This window comes from Nothobranchius furzeri, chromosome 8 (genome assembly GCF_043380555.1).
Source record: "Nothobranchius furzeri strain GRZ-AD chromosome 8, NfurGRZ-RIMD1, whole genome shotgun sequence".
Classification (NCBI taxonomy): Eukaryota; Metazoa; Chordata; class Actinopteri; order Cyprinodontiformes; family Nothobranchiidae; genus Nothobranchius; species Nothobranchius furzeri.
The window spans coordinates 67,591,291-67,604,860 of record NC_091748.1 but is presented as its reverse complement, the minus strand read 5'-3'; the positions used below and the strand labels follow the sequence as shown (position 1 = coordinate 67,604,860).

Sequence of the window (13,570 nt, the reverse complement as noted above, 5' to 3'; positions counted from 1 at the left end):
GCCTACAAACCACCACCAGGCCAGCAGCAGCTACCAAGCCACCACCAGGCCAGCAGCAGCCTACAAGCCACCACCAGGCCAGCAGCAGCCTACAAACCACCACCAGGCCAGCAGCAGCTACCAAGCCACCACCAGGCCAGCAGCAGCTACCAAGCCACCACCAGGCCAGCAGCAGCCTACAAACCACCACCAGGCCAGCAGCAGCCTACAAACCACCACCAGGCCAGCAGCAGCCTACAAACCACCACCAGGCCAGCAGCAGCCTACAAACCACCACCAGGCCAGCAGCAGCTACCAAGCCACCACCAGGCCAGCAGCAGCTACCAAGCCACCACCAGGCCAGCAGCAGCTACCAAGCCACCACCAGATGATTCTGGAATATACCATAGGCCAATAGGCCCGGAAGCCCAGGTTTTACTAAACACTAATTGCTAAAAAGGAAAAAATACCAGCAACCAGCATCTGGGAAAGCCACAGGCTACAGGCATCAACTCAGGAAGCTGGGCTAAAGGATTCAACATCAGCAATTAGCAACTGGGTGAGTCATTGGCTACAGGCCTCAACACAAGCTACCAAGAAACAGGTTTAACTGCTGATAGTAACAGTTTTTCAAGATGGGACCAAAGAGGATTAATAATGACGAAGTGGATGAAATTAAAAAATCACTTGACTTTCTGGCTGAAGAACTTACAACAGTCAGGCAACAACAGAAAAGTATTATGGATTTGGTACAAGAAGTAAAAAAACTGAAACAACAAAATGTTGAGAAGGACAAACAAATCTATATTTTGCAAAAACGAGTGGATGAACTAGAGCAATATTCAAGAATAAATGATGTTGTCATTACAGGAGTTGATATAAAACCTAGATCATATGCTCGAGCTGTAGCAAATAATAATGGGGAGGAACCAACTGATACAGATATGAATCATGTGGAAAGGCAGGTAACAACTTTCTTTCACTCACAGGGTATTGAAATCAGTGAGAACAACATTGAAGCGTGTCATGTTTTATCAAGTAGGAATACGAAGGGAAAAGTGTCTGTGTTAATGAGATTTGTGAGCAGAAAGATGAAAAATTCACTCCTTAAGCAGGCAAAAAAGTTGAAAGGAACTGAGGTCTATGTAAATGAGCATCTGACAAAGTATAATGCAGAAATTGCAAAGAAAGCCCGTTTTCTGAGGAAGCAGAAAAAGATCCAGGGTACCTGGACTGCAAATTGTAAAATTTTTGTTAAATTGAATGGAACTCCAGAAGAAGCAAAGATACTGGTGATTAAATGTTTAGAAGATTTGGATCAATTTCAGTAAAAGAGATGATGGGATAGAGGAATGGAATGTGTAGATTAAAATATGAGGAAAATGAAATTTCATTTAGGACTTGATCTTTGGATTTTGAAACGTGATTAGTGTGAGGGAGATTAGAAATTTATAATGAAGAGGATGACAAATGAACTACATATTGACACAAATATAGGCTGTAAAGATAGGTTTTGGGATTTTGACAGCAATATTGATTCTGATTACAATTTATTTAATAATGAAATACATGAATGTAATTATTACAATGAAGAACAATTCAACATGAAGATGAAGTCAGAAAATAGTTTGACAATAGCTCATTTCAATAGCAGAAGCTTATATGCAAATTTTGACGCCATCAAGGAATATATAGCACAATTCAAGAAGCCATTTACTATCATTGCCATATCAGAGACATGGATAACACATAAAAAGGAAGGAAATTTTGAATTGCATGGATATGACTTTATCCACCAAGACAGAATAAGAAAAAAAGGAGGAGGGGTGGCACTTTATATTGACAAAAATCTTAATTACAAAAAAGCAGAAATGATGACGACTACTATTGAGGGAGTGATGGAATGTGTAACAGTAGAAATAAGCATGAAAAAGAAGAACAACATATTAGTAAGCTGTATATATAGAACACCAGGCTCTAAGATTGAAACATTTAAGAATAAAATGGAGGAGATGTTTACAAATTTGTACCAGAAGGGAGTGTTTATTTGTGGAGATTTCAATATAGACTTGCTAAATCCAAATAAAAACAAAAGTACAGAGGAATTTACTGATATAATGTCCAGTCTAGGTTTATTTCCATTGATAACCAGACCGACTAGAATAACATTACACTGCACTACTTTAATAGATAATATATTCACTAATATAACGGAAGAAAAGGTGGAAAGTGGGTTATTAATAAGCGATATGAGTGACCATCTACCAGTTTTTGCTTCTTATGACTGTCATTATAAAAATGAAACAGAAGAAACTAACTATATGTATAAAAGAATGAAAACTGACCAGAGGTTAAATAGTCTTAAAAATGATTTATTAGAACAAGATTGGAATATTGTTTATGAAGAAAATGAAGTAGACCAAGCATATGATACCTTTTTAAATATATTTAAAAGTCAATTTGACAGAAACTGTCCAGTAATCAAAAATATTCAGAGGAATAAGTATAAAGAAAAACCGTGGATGACAAAAGGACTACAAAATGCATGCAATAAAAAAAACACACTTTACCGAGAATTTATAAAAAAACAGAACGACAGAAGCAGAACAAAAGTACAAAAGATATAAAAACAAACTCATAAATATAATGAGAAGGTGTAAACGTGAATATTTTATTAAAAAGTTAGAGCACAATAGAAACAACATAAAAGGCATCTGGAAAGTATTAAATGGCGTAATTAGGAAAGAGACAGGGAATAATAACTATCCACAACATTTTATAGAGAGAAAAAATAATATTACAAACATGAATGAAGCAGTGGATGAATTCAACAAATATTTTGTAAGCATAGGATGTAAATTGGAGGAAAAAATAATAGTTGATGAGATACAAACGGATGCCACAGAGTATGTTGAAAGAAATAAAAATTCTGTTTTTTTAAGAGCAGTTGATGAGAAGGAGATTTATGAGATAGTTAGAAATATGAAGAATAAAACCAGTACAGACTGGAACGATATTGATATGAAAACACTGAAATGTGTGATTGAGGGCATTGTAAAACCATTAACACACATTTGTAATCTTTCTTTTCAAAAGGGGTTTTTTCCGAATAACATGAAAGTAGCAAGGGTAATTCCTATTTACAAGACAGGAGATAAGCATCAATTTACAAATTATAGACCTGTGTCAATACTATCACAATTTTCCAAAATATTAGAAAAGCTGTTTGTTAAAAGATTCGATAATTTTGTTGATCAATGTGAGTTGCTGACGGAATGCCAGTATGGCTTCAGGAATGATAGGTCGACAGTCCAGGCACTGATTGATCTTAATGAGGAAATAACAGAATGCATTGACAAAAAGAAGCATGCAATAGGGTTGTTTTTAGATCTGAAGAAAGCTTTCGATACAGTAAACCATGATGTATTGATGAGAAAAATGGAAAAATATGGTTTCAGGGGTATAGTATTGGACTGGATAAAAAGTTATTTATCAAATAGACAACAATATGTGCAAATAAATCAACATAAATCAGGACTAAGAGAGATACAATGTGGGGTACCTCAAGGATCAGTCTTAGGACCTAAACTATTCATAATGTACATAAATGACATTTGTAGGGTTTCACAAGTATTGAAGTTTGTATTGTTTGCAGATGACACAAATGTTTTTTGCTCGGGTGTGGAATTGCAACAGGTCCTGGATGTGGTCACACAGGAATGGTTTGATGTAAATAAACTGTCACTAAATTTAGAGAAAACAAAATTTATGTTGTTTGGTAATGAAAGTAGATACAAAGAATTAGATATAGTAATTAATAATGTAAAAATTGAGAGAGTATATGAAATAAAATTTCTTGGGGTGGTCATAGACAGCAGGATCTGTTGGAAGCCACACATCAAATATGTTAGGGGGAAGCTTGCACGGGGCATTGCTATATTGGGGAAAGCTAAGTATATTTTTAATCAGAAAGCATTTTATATATTATACAATACGATGCTACTGCCATATTTGAGCTATTGTGTAGAGGTCTGGGGAAACACGTACAAAAGTAATTTACAAACAATAATGACAATGCAGAAAAGGGCTATCAGATTAATAACAAATGCAGGATATTTGGATCACACAAATGAACTTTTTATTAAAACACGGACAATGAAGTTCCAGGACTTGGTTAAATACAAAACAGCACAAATAATGTATAAAGTAAGAAATAAATTAATGCCTGATAAAATACAGAAACTGTTCACAGAGAGAGAAGGAGGATATAACCTGAGAGGGACACTAAACTTAAAGATACATAAGTTTAGAACAACATTAAAACAGATGTGTATCACAATAATAGGGGTTAAATTATGGAACAATTTAGAAGAAGAAATCAAAGTAAGTACAAATATAAATGTGTTTAAAATGAATTATAAAAAACATATTCTGAACAAGTATATAGTGGAAAATAGATGATTTATGTGGGTGTCCTTTATTCCAAGGAAAAGTAAATTGTATCAATTGTAAAAAGATGTTTTTTTTCTTTTTTTGTTTTTTTTCCATATAATTTGGTGGTTTTTTGGTGACTTGTACCATTTTGTTTGTTTTAATGTAGGTTTTGTGTTAGATTTAAGTAAACAAGTAAAAATGACTTGTATAAAGGGGTAGGGATATATAAGTTTCCACTTCAGCCTACTCCTTTTCAAACACAGATGGGATGATATGTATTTTTTCTGTTTGTGGTACTTTTTAAAAAATTATGTATGTTTTCTTTGTTTGAAATAAACTAAACTAAAGGTTAATGTAAACCTTTGTTTAATTTAGTACGTTTCCTTACTCGTGTTGAACATGCTATATCTTTCAATAAAGTTTAAAAAATACAGTTAATAGCAATATGAGGATTACATTACCAACAAATGTCCGTATTTGTAATAGTTTAATTCAATAAAAATATCTTAAAGTTTTAAATAAAAAAAAAAAACCTTGGGGGCTTCCAGGACTCTAGAAGGCGCTATATCAAATACAGTAATATACTGGCTGAGGTGTAAATGAGAAACGCTGCAATGTTTAATTTTGCTCTCAGACTTCTGGCCCATAACACAATGACACCATGTTGTGAGAAAGATTTCTTGTTGTTAAACTAAACAGAAGACCTATAAATGAACTAATTATTAGATTAGGTGTGAGATGAGTTCAGACAGACTTCTTCCTGCTTCTTTTGAAAATGTTAAAAGGAAAACATTTTTATGGTAAGTGTTATTATTCAGGATCATTTTTGTCGTGTATTTATTTGTCTGAGCCAGTATAGGGCGCTTTTCATTGTTTCTTTTATTTCCACGTGTTCAAACAAGGTCCAAGACTTTTATTTATTTTCCCACTGAATTCTAAAACTTGTTGCCAGACTTTCATCTGTTCTGTATCAGAAACGATAAACTGACACACAGTTCAGTTGGATTAATTTGATTTCACTACATTTTCAGACCCTTCTCAACTAAAACAGCATTTTGAAAACCAAAGTGTGAATTCAATAAACCGCCGCTAGGTGGCAGTGCAGATATGAAAACCACCCAGAATGGTTTTCTGGTCAATTTGTCTCATTTCAGATTAGCACAGAAAACTATCAGTCAAATCAACCCAGAAAACGGTGTTCATATAAGATTTTCAGTTTAAGATTATAAAATAGCAGAATTGTCAACGTTTAAAGGAACAAAAGACGCATGGAGCCTTGAGTCTTCGGGAAGCATTTGGACCAATGAGAAGTGCTTTGCACCCTGCAGACTTTCTCGCCAACTGAGAGGTGGTCGTTGTATGACAGAGCTGAACCAGAACCAGTGCTCCTGACTCTGTAGATCTGAGACAACAGGCGCTCCCACAGCTGCAGGGATCACAAGTCCAGCTGACAGATCTGTGAAGGGCTTCAACAGGAAAGAGGCGCACAAACGGACTCCTTCCGCCGTCTTTACGCACTGGATCAGCTGTTCGGATGCCTCTGCTTTCATTTGGAGACTCACGCTGAGGTTTGAAGATTCCAGAAAAGAGAAGATCTGAAATGGGGACCGAAGTCATGTGGCTGTCGCTTGTCCTGTCGGCGGTGCTCACCGCAGGACAGGAGACAAGCCAGGACATCCCGGAGGGCGCGTCCACCCTGGCGTTTGTCTTTGATGTGACCGGATCCATGTACGACGACTTGGTCCAGGTCATCGAGGGAGCGTCCAAGATCTTAGAAACCTCACTGAGCAGACCTAAGAGACCCCTGTATAACTTCGCTCTGGTGCCCTTCCATGACCCAGGTAAAGCAGCTTACAGATTAAGTCTGATTCTGGGGACTTGCTGGATGGAATCACGTTTTTTCCAGTATGTGATTTTGAATCAAAAGCTGCCCTAAATGTTCCTCATATCTCATTAGAATAGACTGTTGAAGGATTTTTCCACACAGATGTTTAACCAGATGATCACTCACTATTATTCCATCAGGGGTGACTGAGGTCTGCAGCAGCTTGCTGATCATCATCACCTCTATGGAGCTCTAGAGACCATCCAGACCAGGTCTGATCAGTCTTGGTGACAGTGTGTCTCTGTGAGAACATTTTTTTTATTCCAACACATCAGTTTATAATACTTTGAGCACTCTAGCTGTAGCTGTCAAGATATTTAAATGACCTAAATGGTTGCCATGGTTATGAAACTAATGAAAGGAGCGTTTTACGACCACGGGCTTTCCATTTCCTGCCTTCATATTAAAAACCCAAGTCTAAAAACATGTTGTGAAGACATAAAAGAGCAAAAGAAAACAAAGTAATGGACAGATGATCTGTGTGTCGAGGAGACAAATCCATCCTCCAGATGTTTTTTTTTCTGCCAATTTTGAATAGGTCACACCTGCCTATATAGCAGATTTTTTTAAACCACTGATGCAGCCTGGAAGGCTAAAACAGAAGTAAAAATGTTCAGTGGGAAAAACAAGGAAGTGTGTTTTTCTTGTATCAAATGTAAATTTTAGATTCCAGAAAGAAGAATGAAAGAGACCTGCAGCTAATTCCAGGACTTGATTCTTTCTTTATAAAAACCTGCCACTGTTTGAGTTTGAGCCTGAGAGTCAACATCTTTTTAAAGTCTCGCCACTTTGTGTTAGTCCTTCACCAGAGAGTGATATTTATTTGGTTTTCAAGATGTTTACGAGGATCTCCCCTCAGGCGGAACAGAGTAATGATTAGAGCTGGACACTGCTAGCTAGGGGTAGCTGAGCATTTTCCCAAATGTTGTTTTGACCCTGCTGCCCTCTCTAACTCACATCTTCTTCCAACAACATACCAAATTCCCACTTTTGTTTGGATTGGGACTTTTCCATTAAGAGTTTGTCTCGTTGTGAAACGGATCCGTTTTCATCCAACGCAGAGTGATAACACCTCCTGTTTGATTTGGCTCCTTTTAAATCAGAACTTCCTATTTTATTTAAACTGCTGTCTGATCGCAGGGTGTGTTCCAACTACAGGAGGATCACACTCCTGACCCTTCCTGGTAAGCTCTATTCAGGGGTTCTGGAGAGGAGGGTCCATGCTTTCGTTCTTTTTTAAACACAGAAACAGTTTTGTTTACCTGTTTGTAGCTACGGTTTCGCCGACAGCTGCCGGCTTCTTCAGGCTGACGCTGATGGTGGCGCGTCACTTCCTTCTCCGTTTATCTGCGGGCAGCAGAGGACGTTGTCACCCTCTACTGCCCGCTCTCCCCTCTCCGACGATGCAGTCCCATGCGTGGTCCAGCGTGTAAACTCCGTCGTCCCTGTTCATGGTCCCACATCCACGTCTCCTTATCTCTATTGCTTCCTTGTTCCATCTTTTGTATTTTTGTTGTTCAGTGGTTATGATCCGTGTGCTGTCCCAGTCCATTATATGGTTTTCTCTTAAGCAAGGGGAGAGCGGGCAGTAGAGGGCGACAACGTCCTCTGCTGCCCGCAGATAAACGGAGAAGGAAGTGACGCGCCACCATCAGCGTCAGCCTGAAGAAGCCGGCAGCTGTCGGCGAAACCGTAGCTACAAACAGGTAAACAAAACTGTTTCTGTGTTTAAAAAAGAACGAAAGCATGGATTTACAAAGACACAGCAAGAACACACCTAAGATGTTCAAAGAGAAATACGGACAACAAGGAACGAAGGACTTCCGCCGTTTGGAACGATTACACCAGAAACGCGCACGTCTAAGAAACCACCTTCGCTTCTGTTTAAGATGCCGGGACGAAAACATCACACCCACAAGCCTACAGCTGAAAACATCGATCCGGACCCAGACAGCACAAAATATAATAGAAAGAGCACAGAGAGCACTGCTCAAGGAGAGGATAAGGAACGTCATAACCAAACAGAGGCGTGTGGAGGACGAACTGGAAAGAGGACACCTGGACTTGAAAAGGAATTACAAACTTGATAAACAAATGGAGGAACTAATTAAAGGACACATGATGGAAAAACAGGAAAAAGAGTTCATAAAAGTAAAAGAAAGACACATAAAGAAGTTAAACAGACTCATAAACAAGAAAAAGAGGGGAGAAATACAAGGCAACTCCACACCAAACTCATGGGTATGTAACATTTCACAATACAAACTAACAGAAGCAGAAGAGAGCATATTAAAGAAAGGTTTAAACTTTGCAGTCACACCAAAAGAAATACCATATGATGAATTTATTGTAGCAATAGCAACAGAACTAGCATGTCAACAGATCACAGATGAGGGAAAGTAAGCAGAACTCAGAAATAACGTAGTTGGGATATTAAAAAACAGCCAAATTCAACACAGCAATATTACAAAAGAAGAACAATCAGCCATGACAGCATTATCCAAAAATGAACAGATAATTATTCTACCGGCAGATAAAGGAAGAACCACAGTAGTTATGGACAGAGAAAAATATAAACAACAGATGAAACAGATGCTAGAAGACAAAAATACATATGAAATACTTAAAAAAGATCCAACAGAAAACATTAAGAAAAACATGAAAAAATTACTGAAGCCACTGCACGAAAAAGGCAAAATAACAGAAAAAATGTACAAACACTGGATTCCCACAGCAAACATAACACCAAGAATATATGGAACACCAAAAATACATAAACAAAACACCCCACTTAGACCAATAGTTGACAGCATAGGTACACCAACATACAACATGGCAAAAGATATCAGCAGAATCATCAGCCCGTTATTAGGAAACACAGACCAACACTGCAAAAATAGCATAGAATTGGCAAAAGAACTAAAGGAAATTACAATAGAAGACAACGACATACTCATCTCACATGACGTCACATCTCTGTTCACAAAAACACCAACCCAAAAAACCATAGACATAGTAGTTAACAGAATCAGACAAGACAAAACTTTACATAAAAGGACAAACCTCACAGCAGATGACATAGCACAACTGATAGGACTGGTAGCTAACTCCACTTACTTCACATACGACAACACAATATGCAAACAACTGGAAGGCTTCGCCATGGGTAAACCGTTATCAGCCACCCTGTGCGAGTTTTTCATGGAAGACCTGGAACAAAAAGCCATAGCCACCGCCCCCCCAAACTGCAAAATAAAACTATGGAAACGCTACGTAGACGACATACTGGAAATCATACCAAAAGGTCAAACAGAAACACTAACACAACACTTAAACAATATTGACGACACGGGCAACATAAAATTCACTTATGAGTTAGAAACAGAAGGCAGCATAGCATTTATGGACATGAAAATCACCAGGCAGACCGACGGGACCCTAAACATAAACACATACAGGAAACCAACACACACAGACCAATATTTATTATGGACATCAGAACACCCCACCATACACAAAATGTCAGTAATCAGAACATTATATCACCGAGCAAACATAATAACAGAAGAGAGAGACCGTAAACAAGAGGACAAACACATACAACACGCTTTAAAGACCTGCAGATACCCGACATGGGCAATAAACAAAGGAAAACAACAAACAAAAACAGAAAGCAAAGAACAACCCAAAAAAAGAACCAGAAACCCAGAAAGACAAGAACCAAAACCAGTGATAACCCTACCATACATCAGAGGCATAACGGAAAAAATAAGAGCAACAATGAAAAAACACAACATAAACACACCAAAAAAGCCATACACAACAGTTAGAAACAGATTAGTACACCCAAAAGACAAAATATCAGCTGGACAAAAATGTGGAGTCATCTACGAAATCCCATGCAAAATATGCAATAAAACATACATAGGAGAAACCGGACGCCAACTCAATACACGGACAATAGAACATAGAAAGGAGTGCGAGAAAGAGGCAAATCGTAAACACACAAGAGCAGCAAAAGAAGAAGCAGAAAGTACAATAAAAAAGTCAGCCGTAACAGATCATTGCTTAAGAGAAAACCATATAATGGACTGGGACAGCACACGGATCATAACCACTGAACAACAAAAATACAAAAGATGGATCAAGGAAGCAATAGAGATAAGGAGACGTGGATGTGGGACCATGAACAGGGACGACGGAGTTTACACGCTGGACCACGCATGGGACTGCATCGTCGGAGAGGGGAGAGCGGGCAGTAGAGGGCGACAACGTCCTCTGCTGCCCGCAGATAAACGGAGAAGGAAGTGACGCGCCGCCATCAGCGTCAGCCTGAAGAAGCCGGCAGCTGTCGGCGAAACCGTAGCTACAAACAGGTAAACAAAACTGTTTCTGTGTTTAAAAAAGAACGAAAGCATGGATTTACAAAGACACAGCAAGAACACACCTAAGATGTTCAAAGAGGAGGGTCCGTCGGATTGTTGAACCTCAGATTCAGGAGGAGCAATGTGGTTTTCGTCCTGGCTGTGGAACACTGGACCAGCTCTATACCCTTAGGGGGATCCTGGAGGGTGTGTGGGAATTTGCCCAACCAGTCTACATGTGTTTTGTGGATTTGGAGAAGGCATTTGACCGCATCCTTCGGGGGGCCCTGTGGTGGGTACTCCAGGAGTATGGGGTACCAGGCCCTCTGAGACGGGCTGTTAGGTCCCTGTATGTCTCCTCTAAATCTGAGACCATGGTCTTGATTCGGAAAAGGGTAGAATGCCTTCTCTGGGTCAGGGATGAGGTCCTGCCCCAAGTGGAGGAGTTTAAGTATCTCGGGGTCTTGTTCACGAGTGAGGGAAAACTGGAGCGTGAGATCGATAGGCGGATTGGCGCTGCATCTGCAGTGATGCGGGCATTGTACCGGTCTGTCGTGGTGAAGAGAGAGCTGAGTCAGAAGGCGAAGTTCTCGATTTACCGGTCGATCTACGTTCCTACCCTCACCTATGGTCATGAGCTTTGGGTAGTGACAGAAAGAACGAGATTACGGATACAAGCGGCCGAAATGAGTTTTCTCCGAAGGGTGGCTGAGCTCTCCCTTAGAGATATGGTGAGAAGCTTGGTCATCCGGGAGGGGCTCGGAGTACACCCGCTGCTCCTCCACATCGAGAGGAGCCAGTTGAGGTGGCTCGGGCATCTGGTTAGGATGCCTCCTGGACGCTTCCCCTGGTGAGGTTTTCCGGGCACATCCAACCGGGAGGAGACCTAAAGGTAGACCCAGGACACGGTGGAGGGACTATGTCTCTCACCTGGCCAGGGAACGCCTTGGCATTCCCCTGGAAGAGCTGGCCCAAGTGGCTGAGGAGCGGGAAGTCTGGACCTCTCGCCTTAGGCTACTGCCCCCGCGACCCGACTCTGAATAAGCGGATGAAAATGGATGGATGCTGTCTGATCCAGTCAACACAAGGGTGTGTGGTGGCCAATCTGACTCTGTGTGTGTGTGTGTGTGTGTGTGTGTGTGTGTGTGTGTGTGTGTGTGTGTGTGTGTGTGTGTGTGTGTGTGTGTGTGTGTGTGTGTGTGTGTGTGAGTGAAGTAAAAGTGTCAGGAGGATGCCTGGATATTAAGGTCAGATAATCAAAAAAATCAGATTTTTATTTCTATTGTAAAAACGTAAAAAACTGCCAGGAAGTGAACCCTAGCCTATAAATCTAGACCAACCACAGCAGTTGCGAGTCTAATTCTAAGTCATTTTAGCCAAGCTCCGTTGTCACTTCAGCAGGTCTATTACTGGCCTGAACATGTTTGTGTCTGACCAACCAATCACAGCGGTTTATGTTTGATGGGTGGGCTTTGCACCAGCAGGGTGATGAAGCAAAACAACAAAGATGGCGTCAGCTCAGGAACAGTGTTAATTTAAAATGGCTTTGGCATCAACTCTGGGCCATTTAAATGTGGCCTTTTCTTTGAAACGTGAGCAGATTCAGGTACTTAAGTCTTTTATTTAGAAAAAATGATGTATTTATGTCCCTCTTGACTGTTTTACATAGCAATAAATACACCACGTATTTTATTGGTCCGGTTGGTCCTGCTGTTCAATTGCATGCGATGATCATTTGAAAGAGAACCGTAGATTTTTCCCAAACACTTGGTGGTTTCAGCGCGTTTACATGCCCACCAGAAAATTGAAGTATTGCCCTAAAAAGACTCACACGTTTTTTATGCATGTAAAGGCGTGAAAGCTGAAAGCCAACTCTTATCTAATCGAGCTGAAGCACCCAGATAATACAGTAGCAACCCAAATACACTCTGCATGTAAATGTGTCAGCCGAGCTAATACAGGTTAGAAACTCACATTCCTTAAGTGACGAGACCGCAGAAGCGGTCTTCTGACAAGACCATCGTCACAAAGCAACACACGTAACACCATAAAACCGGACAGTAAGTAACAGATAAGCTGCGCTGCAGCTGTGTTGAGCAGTTCATCCACTGTGCATATCCTGTGTCAATTCCATCTGCTTCACTCCCGTCAGCCTCTGTTTACTGCTCGTGTTGCTATAAGCTAACCGGAAGAATGCAGAAATGAAAAGGGGAATGTCGCCACCTACTGTACTGGAGTGGAACAGACTGTGAGGCCGGTTTTCTAATGCGCATGTAAACTAGGATAAAGACTCCCAGCTTATTACAATAAGATCGACCTGGATGGACTTAGATGTTGGTCAGTTAGCATGTAACCGCACTGAGTGGCTCACTGCCAGACTATATATTTACATACCGTATTTAGCCGAATATAGGACGAGGCTTTTTTAAATTGACAATTATGCAAAGGGGGGGAGGGGGGGGGGGGTCATCTTTTAATCGCCGACTAAGAGTTTACATATATGTTATATCTTTATAATTCACACATGCTTGTCTGGTGTCTGGGGTCAGTACCCAACTGCAACAGCAGTGGTCGTGGTGAGGTCATTGAACTAGAGAAGAAAAAGGCGAGGAGGAATCTGGAGTTAAGCGGATCTAAAACTGGGCAAGTTACCCAACAGCTGTGGCAGAGTTACGACGCTAACTTCAAAATGATGGTTGTCAACGCAGCAGAAGCAACTAACAACTGCCAGGCAGCCAGAAAATGCAGCGTTACGGAGTGAAACGTCCGAAGATGGCGCGTCCAGAAAGACTGTCTGAGAAATGCTATCAACAAGAGAAAAGCTTTTCGTGATCCTCAACGCGGCCACTTCCAAGAAATTGACAGGCGGGTGTTTGAGTTTGTTACTGAGAAATGTAACGAAGGTCTG

General features: G+C 40.3%; 1 protein-coding gene across 3 annotated transcripts in view; it reads left to right on the top strand.

Moving 5' to 3' along the window:
• Window positions 1–5,809: 5,809 nt before the first annotated feature.
• Window positions 5,810–13,570, top strand: part of hmcn1 (hemicentin 1) — a 128,920-nt gene continuing 121,159 nt past the window's right edge. For all 3 annotated transcript variants that reach the window (XR_008566149.2, XM_015970954.3, XM_015970953.3), the window contains exon 1: window positions 5,810–6,254. Coding sequence is in view for 2 of the 3 variants with exons in the window: in XM_015970954.3 (XP_015826440.3) it covers window positions 6,014–6,254 (241 nt within the window). In the remaining variant the exon portion in view is untranslated. The remainder of the gene's footprint in view (window positions 6,255–13,570) is intronic.